Source organism: Monodelphis domestica, chromosome 1 (genome assembly GCF_027887165.1).
Source record: "Monodelphis domestica isolate mMonDom1 chromosome 1, mMonDom1.pri, whole genome shotgun sequence".
In the NCBI taxonomy this organism is placed as follows: domain Eukaryota; kingdom Metazoa; phylum Chordata; class Mammalia; order Didelphimorphia; family Didelphidae; genus Monodelphis; species Monodelphis domestica.
This window is the reverse complement of record NC_077227.1, coordinates 231,348,462-231,369,819: the sequence shown is the minus strand read 5'-3', so window position 1 is coordinate 231,369,819 and position 21,358 is coordinate 231,348,462. Positions and strand designations below refer to the sequence as shown.

General features: G+C 38.8%; 1 protein-coding gene across 2 annotated transcripts; it reads right to left on the bottom strand.

Moving 5' to 3' along the window:
• Positions 1 to 501: 501 nt before the first annotated feature.
• Positions 502 to 9,363, bottom strand: LOC103098426 (zinc-alpha-2-glycoprotein-like). Of its 2 annotated transcripts, XR_008914933.1 has the most exons (5): positions 9,277 to 9,363; positions 8,834 to 9,065; positions 4,088 to 4,339; positions 2,133 to 2,396; positions 502 to 764 (listed from the first exon to the last, which is right to left on the bottom strand). XR_008914933.1 is itself a non-coding variant. In XM_056810532.1 (4 exons), the coding sequence occupies exons 1-3, from the start codon at positions 8,934 to 8,936 to the stop codon at positions 2,143 to 2,145; spliced, it is 609 nt and encodes a 202-aa protein (XP_056666510.1). In that variant the 5' UTR covers positions 8,937 to 9,161; the 3' UTR covers positions 502 to 764; positions 2,133 to 2,142. The 2 variants fall into 2 exon arrangements, 1 of the variants encoding a protein (XP_056666510.1); XM_056810532.1 differs by lacking the exon at positions 9,277 to 9,363 and having other exon boundaries at positions 8,834 to 9,161.
• Positions 9,364 to 21,358: the final 11,995 nt, after the last annotated feature.

Here is a 21,358-nt window from a genome sequence, read left to right as displayed (position 1 = left end):
AAGATAGCTAGAGTTTAGAATTAGATAAAAGTTCTAAGTATGAAGATTTCAGAAGGAATTCCACCCCCTTCCCATGCAAAGGAAAGTCATCCAGAAATGTAATGGCATAAAACAATGAATTCTGTTTCTACTAAAGGCCATCCAAGAGGACAGTGTTCAGAGAATCCATGCTTCAGATTGAGGTTAGAATGGAAGATTTTTGAGATTTCCTCCATCTCTGAGAATCTATGAATTTCTGGGGTAAGACTTCTAAAAATATTCATTGTCTTGCTGTAAGGAAGGTGTAGGAAAGGTATGTCATTGTGGTCTTTCCTATGAAAGGAATGTTGCCTGGAAATGGTTAGTCTAGAGATAGGATTTATTGATTGTGTGACCCTGGGAAAGTCATTTTACACTGAGTACCATGGCTAGAATGTTCAAAGATGGAAAACCAGTTGTACTTTCACAAGGGACTTCATTTTGGCGACTACAAATAGAATGAGGAATCTTTGTACACACATACAATGCTATATGACTTTTATTTCATTTTATAATGATATTTCCTTGTTCATCTTAATGTTATTTCTCTCATATTGTAAGCTCTCCCAGGGAAGGATCAGGATCTATGTAATTCTCTTGACTGGAAATCCAATGACTGGAAACTGGTAATTAAGAGTATAGTGGTGGGAGATCATCATGGTGGTGAAAATCTTCACAGCTGCTCATTTTCCTCTTATTGGGTGGTGAGGAAACACTGTTCCTAAGTTCCCCTCACCCCTGACCATCTGTGGAAACATACCATTTACCCAAGTCATTTATTGAACTATTTTATGATTTTTCTTCTCTTCCGACCCCTCCTGCTCTGATCAGTTGACAGTAGCTCTCATAATACTCCCAGCATGTCCCAGCTTCTCATCTTCACCCTACAATGTCCCACCTACCACCAACTTCCTCCAAACTCCTTTCCCAATATTCTTCCATTCTTTCCATGTTTTATCGCATTTTAGATTTTGTATAGTGTCTTCATAAACTGATTATTTCCTAGAGTTGCAGTCTTGAAACAGATAATACTCCCCAAATTTCTCTTCTCTGTACTGTCACTTGCCTTCCCATCTTACATGTCAATATATCTCTTTATAAGCAGATACTTATTGAGCCCCTACTGGTACAAAAACTCTTCTGAATTTTGTAAGGAGAGAGAGAAAGGGAAGATGAGGTCCCTGCTCTTATACACCATAATCATTCAGAAGAATGTATGTCCAAATGAAGTTGACTTGACCCTAAAAATGAGAAAAACATTTGATCCAGGGGGGACTTGATTCAGGGGGGATTTGAAATAAGTCAGGAAGAATAGTAATGAATTGGATAAGTGGAAGTAGGAATTCAAGACATTCCCTATAAGAAAAACAAGAGGAAACAAAAATGGAAAGAAAAAGTGTTGATTAAGGGCTACTAGGAGCTCAGCAATTGTGAATGTTGTCAGATTTGCTCTTCACACCAGGTTAGGGAGGCAGCTGCTATCATTATCCCCATTGTAATGAAGGAAACAGAGGGTCAGTAGCTTCCCAAGGGTCACACCAATTGTAAGTGAATGAGACCTGATTCAGTCTCAAGTCTTCCTGCCTCCTGGCCCAAAATGTTAATCAAGGCACAATTTAGCTACCTCTAAGCACAGAGAGAGGAATGACTTTGGGGAATGGGTGAATGAAGAGGTTTAATGGCCCTATGTGTAGCCTGGGGATTCCCATCAGAAGTGAGACAGGAAGTGCTCAGGATGTGACAGAGGGTTCCTATGGAGAAGCTGAGAAATGATGAATGGAGAGAAAAAAGGAAGACTGAGGCTTACGATGGAAGGTTTCATTTTTTAATAACTTCCCATATAAGCCCCCATGTTTTTCTGTATCTGTCACAATGCCCAGTAGCCCTCAGTGGCTGGAGATGTGGACTTTAATTCCAAGAGAGCTATAGAGGTTTCTGAATTCATATTTTGAAGCCCCTCTGTCACCTGGTGATTGCAAATGTGAGGACGAGGAAGTATTCAGGAGAGGTTAGACTTTAAAATGAGTCATTTTCAGGCTTAGTAATAGGGATGTCCCCAGCCCCTAAACTGACCCAAATATGGTGAGTATAACATTAGGATATAGACTGATTACCTGGCTTGTCCTAATGAGCGTCCCTATAATTCCGGTATTTTTGGAGTATTTCAATACATTTTTTCTCCTGATATCCATGGAACATTGGGTCTTGCTTCGATTGATGTTTCATCATTTCAGCTGCAGGGTCTTGTGTGGCCAGAGTGAATACTCTCTTGGAGTTCTTACTGAATTCCTTTCCTTCAACAAAAGTATATCCACTCATCCTGAAAGCATCGTTTGAACAAAGTTGACAAGCCACATTTTGACTGGTAGTGTAGATGCCTGAAAAACACAGGTCCCAGGTATGATGATCTCTCTAAGTACAATAAAGGGGGCAACTGGGTGACTTATTGGATTGAGAGCCAGGCCTAGAGACGGGAGGTCCTAGGTATAAATCTGGTCTCAGACACTTCCTAGCTATGAAACCCTGGGCAATTCACTTGACCCCCTTTGTCTAAACCTTACCACTACACACTATTGATTCTAAGATTGAAGGTAAGGGTTTCAAAAAATAAATAAAATACAATAAAATGTTTTTAAATATTGTTTGCAGTAACAATTACTTTAATTTCTTCTTAGTCCTTAGATGCATGCAGACTTCCCAGTAAAATGCAAAGGGTGTCTATTTGAAACCAACATTCAATTATTTTCCTTTATGTAATAATAAGGCATGATGAATGGAATAGGAAACAACTTTAAAATTAAGAGAGAAGTTCATTTTCAGTTAATTTCCTGCAACTGTCTAAATGTCATTCCATCCTTGTACCTGGTGCAGAATAGACAGCAAAGAGCAATTTAGCAGGAGAATTCTTGGAGTCAGGACTGGAAATGACCTTACTATTATCTTTCTCATTTATTTTCTAATATATATTATTCATTTACAGATGAGGGATCTGATAACCACAGGAGGGCACTGGTTTTCCTGGAGCATTTTAGGACAGTAACAGCCAAGATTCAACCCAAGTTTCTCTGACTCAAGTCCAGAGTTCTTTCCAGAACAAGTTGCTACCACTTGTGAGTAACCAGGTTGAGAACTACCCTGGTCATGTCAGTGGTTACCAGGTACTGAAAGTGAGTGTGGCTGAATGAAAGGAGAAATAAATGGGGGATTGGGCATTACAGGTCAAGATCTGACTTTGCAACAAGCAGAATTGTATGAGATCAGGGGGCAGATGGGTGGCTCAGGGGATCGAGAGCCAGGCCTAGAGATGGGAGGTCCTAGGTTCAAATCTGGCCTCAGACACTTCCTAGCTGTGTGACCCTGGGCAAGTCACTTGACCCCCATTGCCTAGCCCTTACCACTCTTCTGCCTTGGAGCCAATACACAGTATTGATTCCAAGATGGAAGGTAAGGGTTTAAAAAATTGTATGAGATCATAGACTCCAAATTTTAGAGACAGATGAAATATCAGAAGCCATCTGGGTAACTGAGTCAATGTTCTTCCCACTCTTCTAAGATCTCAATCACTTGCCCCTCTGTACAATGGTGGATTAGATTTGGATCTCCAATGTACTTTTCACTGCTTATATTCTATCTTTCCAATTGGCAAGAACATGACAGACAACATGATAGTGCTGGTATAAGAGGTCCAACTGCCCAGACAGGTAAGGAAAGAGAAGAACTTACCTAAGATGATGAATGAGAAGCAGGAATTAATCTCTTCTTACTTCCTGTTTCACTGACATCATTGTTATGGGTAGAAGAGCAGGAAAAGGGAAAGAGGAAGAAGGCAGGGAATGGACAGAGATGTGCTTTGTTGAAGGCTTTGTCTATTTGTTTTTCATGCTTTGGAAGTTGTGGCCAGTCACTGCTCAAAATTCTCTCGTCTTTTGTTCCTTCTCGTCTCTACACTTTTTAAAAATTCCCTTAAGCTGTCTCCTGGTTAGGGACAACTCCCTTTTTAGGAGCACATCACTGAGGGATCACTAGACCATTTTCAACTCATAGGGTTATTGACCTATTGTCTACTCACCTGTATTATCTGTATTAAGGTTTCGGATTTCTTCCAAGTCCTTCATGATCAACTCTTCTCTCTCTTTCTGAAGCTGGCTTACCTCATTCCAATTCTCCACATTTTGCCATTCTGGCTGGGGCACTGCCCTCTTACTCTTGCTGTCATATATATAGACAGTTTGGCCATTTAAGTAGACTTCATTTTTGAATGAATAATGCCCATCTTGGGGGTTTGAAAAACCAAAGTCCTTTAAATGCAGAACATCACACCCTATGACATAAAATGAGTGATACATTTTTAATCCAAATCTCCCAAATTTGTCCAGTCATTTCTTAAACATGACTGACTCTTTCTGACCCAATTTTGGTTTTTCTGGACAGAGATACTGGAGATGGTTCCCATTTCCTTGTTTAGCTCATTTTATAGTTGTGGAAATAGACATTCAGAGTTAAGTGACCTGCTTAAGGCCACATAGCTAGTATATGTCTGAGGTCAGATTTAAGCTGAAGAAGTCAAGTCTTTCTAAATCCAGACTGTACCATCGAGTTGCCTTAGAGTTGAAAAGATTTGAGTTCAAATCACACCTCAAACATTTAGAGTCTATTTGTTAAGAATTACAGCAGAGAAGTAGATAATATAAAAATAAAGGGCAAGGAGTTGTGAATTGATCCAACCATTCTGGAGGGCAATTTGGAACTATGCCCAAAGGGCGATAAAAGACTGTCTGCCCTTTGATCCAGCCATAGCACTGCTGGGTTTATACCCCAAAGAGATAATAAGGAAAAAGACTTGTACAAGAATATTCATAGCTGCACTCTTTGTGGTGGCCAAAATTTGGAAAGTGAGGGGATGCCCTTCAATTGGGGAATGGCCGAACAAATTATGGTATATGTTGGTGATGGGATACTATTGTGTTCAAAGGAATAATAAAGTGGAGGAGTTCCATGGAGACTGGAACAACCTCCAGGAAGTGATGCAGAGCGAAAGGAGCAGAATCAGGAAATCATTATACACAGAGACTGATACACTGTGGTACAATCGAAGGTAATGGACTTCTCCATTAGGGACAATGCAATGTCCCTGAAAAAATCTGCAGGGATCTAAAAAACACTATCCACAAGCAGAGGATAAACTGTGAGTGTAAAAACACCGAAGAAAAGCAACTGCTCGACTACAGGGGTGGAGGGGATATGACTGAGGAGAGACTCTAAATGAACACTCTAGAGCAAATACCAACAACACGGAACTGGGTTCGAGTCAAGAACACATGTGATACCCAGTGGAATCATGTGCCGAATGGGAGAGGTGGTTGGGGGCAGGGGGGAGGAAAAGAAAACGATTTTTGTTTCCAATGAATAATGTTTGGAAATGACCAAATAAAATAATGTTTAAAAAAATAAAGGGCAAAGTGTAAAATTAATGAGGGCAATAGATTGTCCATTGATTATAAACTGATTTTGATACTCTGATTGCTGTGCAAACAAAGTATCTTCAGTTGATATCAGTGAAGTTCACGAATGAACTTCTCTTCAGGACCAGATGCAAAGATGCTAAAGAGACTCTGGTTATTAAAAAAAATTAAATATTTATTGAAATGTAAGGATAAACAGGACTTCTAACTTTAAGGGATTCTAACTGAACCAAAATAAATCTCCTTGGTTCAGCAAGGAACCACTTCTCCTGTGTCCACAGGCTACACTAATCCTTCTTAATCTGACTAACCCAAATTTCCTTATTCTACAATAAACTAGCACTCTTATCCTTATAATTCTTAACTTTTTCTTGATGTTATAAAAATAGCAAAGGCTAGCTGATTGAGTCTCAACAAGAATTAAGTTAAGAGTCTGAGCCTTAGTAGACTCAGAGTCCAACCCAAAGATCAGATCTTTCTTTGGTTTTCTCAGATATAAATCAATTTATAAAGACAGCAGTAGGTAATCACTATTGTTTCTCAAATTAGAAAAAGAAAATACTAACCTCCTTCAGATCTTTCCCTCCTTTCCTTCTATCTCAGTCAGGAGAGAGAGAGTCTGATTCTGCCAACTTCCAGAGAGCAACTCCCCAAATACCAGAGACCAATTCCCCCAATGACCAGAGACCAACAGCAACACAAAAAGCCATTAGACTTGAAACTGACCCTGTCTCAGCTCTGAAACTCCAATTTTTTCTCAAGCCAGCTTCTCTACTTCTTATCTCTAAACTAATATAACAAGACCCAATTTATAACATCATTCTTATAAGAAATGCGGTAATGACATCTAAGCTTTGGTTACTAAGGCCAGGAGTTACCCATATTTCCCCCTCTCCTGGTTTTTCCCTCTCTCAGCAGCTTTGGCATAAAATGATCTCAGGATGATGATATTCTTCCCTTGTCTTGTTTGGAATATACCCAATATTTCAGTCTAGATGTGACAGTGAAGGAATGAAGCAGTGAACAAAAAATGCTTTGATTAAATGTTGAATATGTATGTAACAAATACTAGTCTTGATTCTGGTTATAGGAATAGAAAAAGAAATTAGACCCACATCTCCAGGATCTCACACCCTAAGTGGAGAAAACACACTTTAAATAGGACTATTCAATGGAGGATGAGATGGAGACTGAAGTTTTGGTCACAGGCAGCCAGTGTAAGGAATCATGTATGTTCAACTTGGAGAAAGGAAGGAACTGATGTATCTTTTGGGCTAAAGGGTTTTCAGATAGAATATGGACCAGACAGTTTCTGTCACTATGCAGCACTCACTTTTTGAAGGAGGATCAGTAAGTTGAAGCAATAGAAAGGCAGCTTTCGATTCAATATAAAGAACTATCTGATTTTTCAATTAGTCTTACAAATGGACTGGATGGTCCTGTGAGGTTGTGGGCTCTTATAGTATTCTAGTAGAGATTATTTGTCCATTTTATGGCATGTAGCAAAAGAATGGTATTTCTATGTTGGCTGGAAGGTTGCACTAGATGTTTTCTGAAGTCTCTCCCTCTTCTCATGAAGAATCTGGATTTCTATTAAGCTCCTCTCCCTAAGGATCCTTCCCACCTCCCCCAAAGAATAGCTCCATGATGTTTTTCCGATCTGAGAAGCTGAGCAGTCTCAGCTTTCCTGAAGGAATACCCTGCATTCCATCTAGAAGAAAAGAAACTTGAAGAATGGAGAGAGAAAAAGCAGGAACCATTGTGGGGAAGGAGCCATTTAACCTCTCAAACTTTTGGGATTGTCACCAATATAGGAAAAGAAGTAATATCAGATGGCTTAATTCCCAGTGTTTGGAATATTGAATAATCTGACCCCCAAAATTCTGGGTTTAGAGCACCTAGGTTTGAATCCTTACATTGCTACTCAATTACTGTGCAACCCTGGACAAATAATTTGAACTCCCCAGACATCAGTTTCTTCCTCTGTGAAATAGAGATTCTATCTTTTGTACTTCCTCATTAGGGTTCTTATGAAGAAGCTACTTTGTAAACTATAACAAATTGTGCAATACATATATAGGATATTATTATTATACCAAGATAAGAACATAGGAATTACTCTTCTGGGTCGATCTAAGAATCCTCTCACTCTGACAGGTTATAAAGGGACCAGGGGCTTTACCTTCCTTCCATAATTACCAGCTCAGATAGTTCATAATTTACCTCATAGATTCCAAATTCCCTTTATGATTTGCTTTTCCATATCCTTCAGCATCAGGTAGTGCCTGACACAGATGGAAATAGGAGCCCTAGACCTCAGCCTCTCTTTCCCTCTTTCATCTTCATCTGTAGTTGCTGAGAGGTGGCACCTGGAATGCTGGAACTTCTAGGTGATTCCTGGCATTATATCTTAGGGTTCACATTCCTTTTCTCTACTCCCTGCCCAATAATATCTCTTCAAAATTATAGACAACACTGCACAGACTCTGAATTCCTCAGAGCCCTGAAGGGCGTTTAGTACCCCCTGATGATATGCCAGCTCTCATCATGTTACACTTATTTCTTCCACAGTAGCAAGTTCTCTTCATCAATAATATCAATACTTTTTAAATATCTGTTTTGGCATTACCATCTCATTCCTTGGGGTTCAAAAGTTGATAGAGTCAAGAGATAAGAGGACAATTCCTCAAGAATAATGAAGCAAGTAATCACACTATTTCTATGTATGTGTGAGTCGGTCTGAGTATGTCTGTGTACTATTTGCCATTTGCTATGAGATAGAAAAGCAGTGACCTCTGACCCTAAGAGACTCTGACCAATGATCTAGTGTTTTGGGAAAGGCATAGGATTTGGGAAGGATCTGCCACTTCTTTTCTCCTTTCAAATCCTTCCTCTTCCTACTTCCTTCTTCCACTCCTTTTCTCCTTGCTCTCTAGATTTTCCTTCATTTTTTCTTCTTTCCAAATTGTTTCTCTGGGCACTTCTATAGAAAACAAGCTTATGGATTGGAAACCAAAGCAGAGGTTAAGGCGAAAAACTCACTCTACCTCTGAGATACCTCTCCATATAGATTCATCTGTTTAGAGCTAGAAGGTCTCTTAGAGATCATCTGGTTCAATCTCTCTACCTCTCTTTCATCTTCAAGGTTAGATAAATTAATGCATAGAGATTAAATCACTTAACCAGGGTTACATAGGCAATAAGGCAAAAGTAGAATTAGAACCTAGATTCCCTGACTTTAAATCTAGACATTTCCTCCCAACTCTCTAATTTTACCCCACTTCAGAAACCAGAAATTCAGAAATTTCAGAAATTCAGAAACCAGACAGAACTTTTTCACTTGATTTACTTACTGATTCTTGGTCTCTGGGACATTATAGTCCCTGAAAGCAGGAACAGGAAGTTGGCAGTGAACAGGGGTCTCATCATTCCAAATCTAGTGATATATGTCAGCATAGAAATCTGGTCATATTCAGCTCACAGATGATGGGTGGTTTGATAGCACTATTCTGCTGTCTAATATGCTGTTGAATCTCAGGAGATGATAATCCAATGGCCAATGAGTATTTCAGGATTGAATCTACCCTGTGGAAAGTGGGAAAAACAAACAGAACCTGAAAGAACCTGGTGTTCCAGAATGAATGCCAAAGGGATTCATAAGAAAAAGTCCTGGGGGTTATAGTGAGCAATAAGCTCAGGTTGAGCGAAGGCATCTGATAGAAATAAAGAAACCAAAGCATATGAAACCTAATGTAATATTGGGGTGCATGAACATATGAATGGGGTCTAGATGTACCAGCTCAAGGTGGGATCATTATTCTGGATTCTGTCCTGTTCACCCCCTTGTGTGAGATATTTTGTTCAGTTCTAAAGACAATAAAAGGAACACAGGCAATCTAGCATGCTTCTAGAATGGCAGAGCAAGACTGATGAATAGATTAGAAACAAGCAAGATCAATTGAAAGAATAGAAGATATTTACTCTGAAAATTAGAAACAGGAAGCACATACTGATTTTCTTTAAAGATATAAAAAAATTTAAAACAGAAAACAGAATTGATTTGTTCTCTGTGACCACAAACTTTGGGAGTACAATTCAGGACTCAATCTTAACAGAGAGCCGATTTCAAATGGCACTTCTTACTAAGGAGAGCTCTTTATAAACCAAATGGTCAGCCTTAGTTACAGAGAGTTAGCTTTCTCTCTATCAAAGGGCTCCCAAGAATAGGTTGTAATGGGAATTTATCCTCTGTATTTGGAACTGACTAGAAGAGGTCTGAGGTTTCCCCCTCTCTGAGAATCTGTAACTCTGAGGACAAAGTATTCAGTCACACTTGCTATGGTGTTTTGGGGAAGGTGGCCTCATGTGGCCACATACAGGAGAAGGTGCTTGTTGAAACATGACAAATGTTAGAATCAGATCCTTTCATAATTTTGAGGTTTATCACTGGTCAATCAGTGAGTCCCAACATAAGAGGATAAGAAATCATGTGCTGAGTTGTGTTGAGCTTTGGGTAAGTGATGTATAGAAACATATTTTAAGTGCTTAGGGGGGCTGTAGCCTTAAGGAATTGGGAGCAGCTGTGGCCTTAACCTTTTAACTCCTCTTGGTCTTCATTTTCTGACCTCCCCAAGGAAGACAAGGAAGACAGATGAATTGGCTCCTCCATATTGGAAGATTTGGACAACAATGTTGTGATTTTGAATATGGATGACAGTTCCAGGTTCTGATTACAACTGACTAAACTTCTCCCTACCAAGCAGTCACATTCCTTTACAGTTGTCTAAGGCCCTAAAACTTTTCCTTTGGATGGACTGTCTCAGTAACCAAAGATTCCCAAAATAGAAGTAGGCTAAACAGAGAGGCTCCCTAATTGGATACCTGTGGAGTCACTTCCTACTGTCTTACTTATATGCCATAAGTTGTTGGGACCCATTTTTATTGTCTTGCAAAACACACTTCCATATTGGCCATTGTTGTAAAAGCAAAGGCATACATAACCAAATGCCCCAAATAAAACTATAAATAAACTGATGTGAAAGATGACTCCAACAGTTCTTTTTCTGGAGGTGGATAGCATTCCCCTTCATAAGTCTTTCAGGATTGTCCCAAATCATTGGAAATGCAAATATATTTGCTAAAGTGCTTTGAAGAAGTTTATCCAATTGTGTCAAAAAAAGGCAGAGTGGTGGTTGGGGGACTGCTCATTCTAAATCTAGTTTCATTAGACTTAGGGTTAGGAAATGGGGCACTGGGTAGATCATAATGATGGGGTTAAATCTTCTTGGGCCTCATCCAAGGAGTTGATGGACTGCATTGCAAGGAAACAAGCTTTAGTATAAGAAAATACAAGAAAGTAGTTATTGTAGCAAGAAACTAAGGAAAGGAGTAGAGGTGTGATAAGTAAAGGTAGTAAGAAAGTGTATGGAAGAAGAGTAAATAGCCTAGTAGAATTCTCAGGAATGATTTTAGCTTCCTTAGTTATTAAGGAAGGGGTCATTGGTTTGGGCAGTTGCTAGTCTATGCCTTCAGGGAACTCATGTTACTTTTTCCTCATTCTGTTGAATCCAAAGGAAAGCAATGAGTGTGGACATTGAGTATTGTTCAAACCTAGGCACACAGACTCTCCTGCACCTACTGTTTGCAGGCTTGGAGCTTAATCCATGGAAACATCCAGTTGCCTCTGCCCTGGGTTCTTATAAATTGACAATGTTCTCTCTGTATTAGAGATATGAGTGAGAACTTTATTTTAGGAACTGTCTATATAAATTTCCCCCCAGATTTGCCACTTTCCTTCTAATCTTAACTACATTCATCTTTTTGTATGAAGCCTTTTTAAAAATGTAAACAAAATTACCCATTTTACAACTCACAATACTCACTGTTCTCTGTTTATTCATAAATTCTTCTTACCCCCATAAATATAATAGACAATATGTTCTCTGTTTTAAATTTTTTATGCTATCCCCCTTTAGGTAGAGGTCATGTAATTATTCTGACTTTATTTTGGTTGAGGGTAAAACATATCTATCTATACCTACTTTCTATCAGTCTGCTTTCCACATTTATGAATAATTTTTTGCCATAGAATGAATTTTTATGCCCAAACCTGGATCTTTACACTTTTCAAACACAAAGTTATACTTTTTTCCACTGTTTGCTTCATGGCTATTCTGTTCAATATATCAACCTTTCTAGGAATTATGGCTAGAGATTAGAATTCAGGTAAAAGTTCTATGGAGGAACATTCCACATGCAAGTTCCCCCAAAGGGAGCCATCCCAAAATGGAATGTCTGTAGACAATAAGTGCTATTTCTATTCAAGGTCCATCAGAGGACATTGTAAAGTGAATTAATGCTTCAGATTGAGGTTAGGCTGAAATATTTCTGAGGTTTCCTCCATCTCTAAGAATCTGTGACTCTGGGAGAAGACATCTAAAATTACTTGTTGTCTTGCTGAAGGGAAGATGTGGTCAGAGTGGTCCTTTCTATGAGGTGAGTGTGAATCTTAAAACTACTCAGACTCTACCTTAGAAGATTTGGTTAAGCTATTCCCTTATTATATAACAAATGAAGGTACTTGATCAGGAATGTATTGGGAATTTTAACATTACTCCATCCATACTTAGGCATACTTTAGGGGAAGATAAATTTGTAAACTCTTTACTGAACAATGAAAAGTACCCAACTCATACTTATAGTGAAGCAAAAACCCTATGCTAGGTCTATTTGTAGATCTAATACAAAAGGGTACTAAGTAGCTACAAAGGTTAAATTAATCATTAAAAAGGTCAAGCAACTTACAAAGGGCAAGCTTAGCAAAGAGATGTGAAATACTCAGAAGATATAATCTAATCAGAGAAGGTGATAACAAAAGAAGATGTGAACTTAGAATATACACTCCTGGGAAAAACAACTGTGAAATGTTTGTGAAAATTTAGGGGAGGTGATATAAGAGAAATTTCTCTTTAAAAGGAGCTGGCTTGGACTTCCTGTCAAGATGGCGGCTTAGAAGCAGCAAAAGTTCAGACCTCTGAAAACCCTGCCTTACTGATCACAAACTGAATGCTCCTAGTGGGCTGAAATTCAAACTTAATAATAAGACAGAGCCGGGGAACCCTTCTTCTGGACTCAAATCAAAAGGTACTCCCCCCAAAAACCAGAATCCTAGATCACTAGGGTGTAAGGGGAAGGCCGAAGGAAGGTCCCAGCACCCCTCTTCCCAAACCCAGAGCGTTGAGCCTGCAGCAGCGGGAACCTCAGGGATGGTAAAAGGGTCTCAGGGCCGGCTGTTCTGAAGGGTGCACCTTGAAAGCAACCTGGGCCATTCTCGGGGCGTCCAACACAGACAGCAGGGAAGCAGCCTGAGAGAGACGGGGGAGCTTGTAGCCCCCTGGTTGGGTCCTTCCATTGGAATCTCACTGGAGCTTTTTGCCTCAGGGCACATCTAGACCAACCCAGCTGAACCGAATCCCATCAGGGGGAGGCCGAGACCCCTTCCCCCTTAGAGTGCAGGGCCCTCTGAAAGGACAGGAAACTCAGGGCCTGCAAAGGGGTTGCTCCAAAGGGTGTACCTTGAAAACAACCTGGGCCAGTCTCGGGGCATCCAACACAGATGGCAGGGAAGCAGCCTGAGAGAGATGGGGGGAAATTGTAGCCTCCTGGCTGGGTCTTTCCATTGGAGTCTCACTGGAGGTTTTTGCCTTGGGGAAAATATAGATCAACCCAGCTGAACCTAATTCCATCAGGAGTCCTCAGAGCTCAGAGAGGCCATAACCACTCCCCCCATAGAATGCAGGGCCTTCAGAAAGTACAGGAACCTCAGGGCCAGCAAAGGCACTGAGGAATCTTGCAGACAGTGCTGTGCCAGGCTCAGTGTGGAAGGAAGGCAGTGGAGAAGCAACTGGAGGGAACTGAGAGCAGTAACACCTGAAATGCCAGCAGGCAGGGGAGGGCAGACCCTGGGCTTCCCCAGGAATACAGCACAGCTGTGGAGAATGGACAATTTGCCTGGGACTAAAGCCTTGGACCATCAGACAGATACACTAAGAGCCAGTTCTCCTCACTCATATTTCTGACTAAAAAGGGGAAGAAAAACCATAGAGATGGCAAACAGTACAGAAGTACAAAATCTTCCAAACACCAAGAAAAGCAAGAGGAAGGGGGTAATTTTGGACACATTTTATGGAGAAAAAATACAAAATACAGAGGAGATAGAAGAGGAAACACAAACAAATGCTCCAAAACCTTCCAAAGGAAAGGGAAATTCTCCACAAACTCTTGAAGAATTTAAATCGGAAATTATCAAAAATATGGAAGCCTTCTGGCAGGAAAAATGGGAAACAATGCAAAAGGAACACAGCAATCTGAGGGACCAAAATATGCAAAAGCAGAAACAGCTCAAAGCCTCAAAAACCAGGTCAGACCAAACTGAACAGGAAAACCAGGCTTTAAAGGTCAGAATCAGGTAACTGGAAGACAATGATCTTGCAAAAGAGAAAGAATTAATAAAGCAAAGTCAAAAGACTAAAGAATTAGAAGATAACATAAAATATCTCACTGACAAGGTGACAGACATGGAAAACAGAGGAAGGAGAGACAATCTGAGATTCATTGGTCTAACAGAAAATCCAGAAATAAACAGTAATCTTGATATCATAATACATGATATCATCAAAGAAAAGTGCCCAGAGATTCTAGAATAAGGGGACAAAATATGCTTTGAAAGAATTCACAGAACACCCTGTACACTAAATCCCCAAAAGACAACTCCCAGGAAGGTAATTACCAAATTCCAAAGATTCCAAGCAAAAGAAAAAATCTTACAAGAAGCCAGAAAAAGACAATTTAGATATAAAGGAACACCAATCCGAATCACACAGGACCTAGCAATTTCCACTCTGAACGACCATAAGGCAGGGAACATGATATTCAGAAAAGCAAAAGAGCTGGGTCTTCAACCAAGAATCAGCTATCCATCAAAAGTGACTATATACTTCCAGGGGAAAATCTGGGCATTCAACAAAATACAAGATTTCCAAGTGTTTGTAAAGTAAAGACCAGAGCTCTGTGGAAAAATTTGACATCCAAACACAAAGAGCAAGAGAAACATGAAAAGGTAAATATGAAGGAAAGGGAAAAGCAGAAAAATGTTATCTTTTTCTTTTATTCAAACTCTCTTCTATAAGGACTACATTTATATCAATTTATATATATATATATTAATATGTGGGGAAAATGTAATGTGTAACTCTTAAAAATTGTATGCATCATTAGAGTAGTAAGAAGAACCACACATAGGGAAAGTTTGGGGCGTCAAGATGATATGGAGAAATGGGGGGATAGAAAGAAAAAGGGAGGTGGGAATTGTTGATGGTAATAAGATATACTCCAACAAAAAGGAAAAAAAAAACTAAATAGAATAATCATTCTCACACAAAGATACACATGGGAAGGGAAGGAGAAGAATTCTCCTCTAAGAAGGAGAGGAAGAGAGTTTTTACTTAAACCTTACTCTCAGTGAAATCAACTCTGAGGGAAGAACATCCAGATCCATTTGGATCTTGAATTTTGCCTTATTCAACAGGTAAGGGAGAAGGGAAAACCAAGGAGGGTAGGGAGGGAGGGAACACAAAAATGGAAGGAAGGAGAGAAGGGAAAGGAAGGGAACGAAAATGGAGGGGCTAGAAAGGGAAACATATCAAGGGAGGGGACTAGGGGGACTGATTTAAAGTAAATCACTGGCTTAAAAGATTACAGCTAAAGAAGAAAGGTCAGAATTAGGGGAGGATATCAAAATGCCAGGGAGTCCACAAGTGACAATCATAATGTTGAATGTGAAAGGGATGAAATCACCCATAAAACGTAGATGAATAGCAGAATGGATTAGAATTCCAAACCCTACCATATGTTGTCTTCAAGAAACACACATGAGGCAGTTAGACACTCACAAAGTCAGAATTAAAGGATAGAGTAAGACCTTCTGGGATCAACTGATAGAAAGAAGGCAGGAGTTGCAATCATGATATCTGACAAAGCCAACGCAAAAATAGACCTGATTAAAAGAGATAGGGAAGGTAATTATATTTTGTTAACAGGGACTATAGATAATGAGGAAATATCACTAATCAACATGTATGCGACAAATGGTATAGCACCCAAATTTCTAATGGAGAAACTAGGAGAATTGAAGGAGGAAATAGACAGTACAACCATATTAATGGGATATTTGAACCAACCACTATCAAATATAGATAAATCAAATAAAAATAATTAGAAAGAAGTAAAAGAAGTGTATGAAATCTTAGAAAAATTAGAGTTAATGGACATATTGAGAAAAGTAAATAGAGACAAAAAGGAAAACACCTTCTTCTCAGCACCACATGGCACATTCACAAAGATTGACCATACACTAGGTCACAGAAACATGGCATACAAATGCAGAAAAGCAGAAATAATAAATGCAGCCTTTTCAGATAACAAGGCAATAAAAATAATGATCAGTAATGGTACGTGGAAAACCAAATCAAAAATTAATTGGAAATTAAATAATAAGATACTCCATAATTGGTTAGTTAGAGAATAAATCAGAGAAACAATTAATAACTTCATCGAGGAAAATGACATTGGTGAGACATCCTTTCAAACCTTGTGGGATGCAGCCAAAGCGGTACTCAGAGGAAAATTCAGATCCCTGAGTACATATATTAACAAACTAGGGAGGGCAGAGATCAATGAATTGGAAATACAAATCAAAAAACTTGAAAGGGAAGATCCTAAAAATTAAGGGAGAAATTAATAAAATAGAAAGTGATAGAACTATTGATTAATAAATAAGACTAGAAGCTGGTAATTTGAAAAAAAACAAACAAAATAGACAAAGTACTGGTCAATCTAATTAAAAAAAAGAAAGAAGAAAAGCAAATTAACCGCATCAAAGATGAAAACGGGGCCATCACCTCCAATGAAGAGTAAATTGAGGCAATAATTAAAAACTACTTTGCCCAATTGCATGGCAATAAATATACCAATCTATGTGATATGGATGAATATTTACAAAAATATAAACTGCCTAGATTAACAGAAGAAGAAATCAAATTCTTAAATAATCCCATATCAGAAAATGAAATCCAATAGGCCATCAAAGAATTCCCTAAGAAAATATCCTCAGGGCCTGATGGATTGACAAGTGAGTTCTATCAAACTTTCAAAGAACAGCTAATCCCAATACTACACAAACTATTTAACACAATAAGCAAATACAGAGTTCTACCAAATTCCGTTTATGACACAAACATGGTACTGAATCGAAAGCTAGGCAGGTCAAAAACAGAGAAAGAAAATTATAAACAGGCAGTTCTCAGACAAAGAAATCAAAATTATTAATAAGCACATGAAAAAGTGTTCTAAATCTCTTATAATCAAAAAAATGTAAATCAAAACAACTCTTAGGTATCACCTCACACCTAGCAGATTGGCTAACATGACAGCTATGGAAAGTAATGAATGCTGGAGTGGATGTGGCAAAGTAGGGACACTAATTCATTGCTGGTGGAGTTGTGAATTGATCCAACCATTCTGGAGGGCAATTTGGAACTATGCCCAAAGGGCAATAAAAGACTGTCTGCCCTTTGATCCAGCCATAGCACTGTTGGGTTTGTACCCCAAAGAGACAATAAATAAAAGACTCTTTGTGGTGGCCAAAAATTGGAAAGTGAGGGGATGCCCTTCATTTGGGGAATGGCCGAACAAATTGTGGTATATATTGGTGATGGAATACTATTGTGCTAAAAGGTATAATAAAGTGGAGGAATTCCATGGAGAATGGAACAACCTCCAGGAAGTGATGCAGAGAGAAAGGAGAAGAACCAGGAAAACATTGTACACAGAGACTGATACACTGTGGTACAATCGAAGGTAATGGACTTCCCCATTAGGGTCAATGCAATGTCCCTGAACAATCTGCAGGGTTCTAAAAAACACTATCCACAAGAAGAGGATAAACTGTAGGAGTAAAAACAACGATAGAAAGCAACTGTTTGACTACAGGGGTTGAGGGGATATGACTGAGGAGAGACTCTAAATAAACACTTTAGTGCAAATACCAACAACGTGGAAATGGGTTCAAATTAAGAACATATGTGATACCCAGTGGAATTTTGTGTCCGCTATGGGAGAGGTGGTGGTGGGGGGTGAGGGGGAGGAAAAGAAAATGATCTTTATGTCCAATGAATAATGTTTGGAAAAGACCAAACAAAAAATAATGTAAAAAAAAAGAAAATTATAGACCAATTTCCCTAATGAATACAGATGCAAAAATCTTAAATAGGATACTAGCAAAAAGACTCCAGCAAGTGATCAGAAGGGTCATTCACTATGTTCATGTAGGATTTATATCAGGGATGCAGGGCTGGTTCAATATTAAGAAAACCATTCACATAATTGGCCATATCAACAAGCAAGCTAACAAAAACCATATGATTATTTCAATAGACACAGAAAAAGTCTTTGATAAAATACAACACCCATTCCTATTAAAAACATTAGAAAGTATAGGAATAGAAGGACCTTTCCTAAAATAATAAACAGTATGTACCTAAAACTGTCAGCTAACATCATCTGCAACTGGGATAAACTAGATGCATTCCCAATAAGATCACAGGTGAAACAAGGATGCCCATTTTCACCTCTACTATTTGACATTGTACTAGAAACACTAGCAGTAGCAATTAGAGAAGAAAAAGAAATTGAAGGCATCAAAATAGGCAAGAAGGAGACTAAGCTATCGCTCTTTGCAGAAGACATGATGGTCTACTTAAAGAATACTTTGGTTAATCCTAAACATTTAACCAAAAAGCTAATCGAAATAATCAACAACTTTAGCAAAGTTGCAGGATACAAAATAAACGCACATAAGTCATCAGCATTTCTATATATCTCCAACACAGCTCAGCAGCAAGAACTAGAAAGAGAAATCCCATTCAAAATCACCTTAGACAAAATAAAATACTTAGGAATCTATCTCCCGAGACAAATACAGGAACTATATGAACACAACTACAAAACACTCTCTACACAACCAAAACTAGACTTGAGCAATTGGAAAAACATTAACTGCTCATGGGTAGGATGAGTCAATATAATAAAAATGAACATCCTACCCAAACTTATTCATCTATTTAGTGCCATACCCATTGTACTTCCAAAAAACTTTATTTAATGATTTAGAAAAAAACATAACAAAGTTCATTTGGAAGAACAAGGAATCAAGAATATCTAGGGAAATAATGAAAAAAAAATACAAAGGAATGGGGCCTTGCAGTCCCAGATCTCAAACTATATAATACAGCAGCAGTCATCAAAACAATTTGGTACTGGCTAAGAGACAGAAAGGAGGATCAGTGGAATAGATATGGGGCAAGTGACCTCAGCAAGACAGTATATGATAAACCCAAAGATCCCACCTTTTGGGACAAAAATCCACTATTCAATAAAAACTGCTGGGAAAATTGGACGACAGTGTAGGAGAGTTAGGTTTGGATCAACACCTCACACCCTACACCAAGATAAATTCAAAATGGGTGAATGACTTGAACATAAAGAATGAAACTATAAGAAAATTAGGTGAACTCAGAATAGTGTACATGTCAGACCTTTGGGATGGGAAAGACTTTAAAATAAATCAAGACTTAGAACGAGTCACAAAATGTAAAATAAATAATTTTGACTACATCAAATTAAAAGGATTTTGTAGAATCAAAACCAATGTAACTAAAATTAGAAGGGAAGCAACAAATTGGGAAACAATCTTCATAAAAACCCCTGACAAAGGTTTAATTACTCAAATTTACAGCGTTAAATCAATTGTACAAAAAATCAAGCCATTCTCCAATTGATAAATGGGCAAGGGACAGGAATAGTCAGTTCTCAACCAAAGAAATCAAAACTATTAATAAGCATATGAAAAAGTGCTCTAAATCTCTTATAATCAGAGAGAGGCAAATCAAAACAACTCTGAGGTATCACCTCACACATAGCAGATTGGCTAACATGACAGCAAAGGAACGTAATGAATGCTGGAGTGGATATGGCCAAGTAGGGACATCAATTCATTGCTGGTGGGGTTGTGAATTGATCCAACCATTCTGAAGGGCAATTTGGAATTATGCCCAAAGGGTGATAAAAGACTGTTAGCCCTTTGATTCAGCCATAGCACTGCTGGGTTTGTACCCCAAAGAGATAATAAGGAAAAAGACTTCTACAAGAATATTCATAGCTGCACTCTTTGTGGTGGCCAAAAATTGGAAAATGAGGGGATGCCCTTCAATTGGGGAATGGCTGAACAAATTGTGGTATATGTTGGTGATGGAGTACTATTGTGCTAAAAGGAATAATAAAGTGGAGAAGTTCCATGGAGACTGGAACAACCTCCAGGAAGTGATGCAGAGCGAGAGGAGCAGAACCAGGAGAACATTGTACACAGAGACTAATACACTGTGGTATAATCGAACGTAATGGACTTCTCCATTAGTGGCGGTGCAATGTCCCTGAACAACTTGCAGGGATCCAGGAGAAAAAAAACACCATTCATAAGCAAAGGATAAACTATGGGAGTGGAAACACCGAGAAAAAGCAACTGCCTGAATACAGAGGTTGAGGGGACATGACAGAGGATAGACTCTAAATGAATACTCTAATGCAAATACTATCAACAAAGCAATGGGTTCAAATCAAGAAAACATCTAATGCCCAGTGGACTTACGCATCGGCTATGGGCGGTGGGGGGGAGGATAAGAAAATGATCTATGTCTTTAACGAATAATGCTTGGAAATGATCAAATAAAATATATTTAAAAAAAAATAAAAAAAATAAGCATATGAAAAAGTGCTCTAAATCTCTTATAATCAGAGAGAGGCAAATCAAAACAACTCTGAGGTATCACCTCACACATAGCAGATTGGCTAACATGACAGCAAAGGAAAGTAATGAATGCTGGAGTGGATTTGGCAAAGTAGGGACATCAATTCATTGCTGGTGGGGTTGTGAATTGATACAACCATTCTGGAGGGCAATTTGGAATTATGCCCAAAGGGTGATAAAAGACTGTCTGCCCTTTGATTCAGCCATAGCACTGCTGGGTTTGTACCCCAAAGAGATAATACGGAAAAAGACTTGTACAAGAATATTCATAGCTGCACTCTTTGTGGTGGCCAAAAATTGGGAATGAGGGGATGCCCTTAGATTGGGGAATGGCTGAACAAATTGTGGTATATGTTGGTGATGGAATACTATTGTGCTAAAAGGAATAATAAAGTGGAGAAATTCCATGGAGACTGGAACAACCTCCAGGAAGTGATGCAGAGCGTAAGGAGCAGATCCAGGAAAACATTGTACACAGAGACTGATACACTGTGGTATAATTGAAAGTAATGGAATTCTCCATTAGTGTCAATGCAATATCCCTAAACAATCTGCAGGGATCTAGGAGAAAAATCACTATCCACAAGCAGAAGACAAACTGTGGGAGTAAAAACATGGAGGAAAAGCAACTGCTTGACTATAGTGGGTGAGGGGATATGATCGAGGAGAGACTAAATGAACACTCTAATGCAAATACGAACAACATGGAAATGGGTTTGAATCAAGAACAAATGTGATACCCAGTGGAATTGCTGGTCAGCTATGGGAGAGGTGGGGGGTGGGGAGGGGAGGAAAAGAAAATGATCTTTGTGTCCAATGAATAATGTTTGGAAATGACCAAATAAAATAATGTTTAAAAAAAAGGAGCTGGCTCTCTGTACTGGAGGGGAGTTTTGAGTTTGTTTGGAGGAGCTGGCTCTCTGAACTTAGTTGGGGTTTGGAGTTAGTTGGAGGAGCT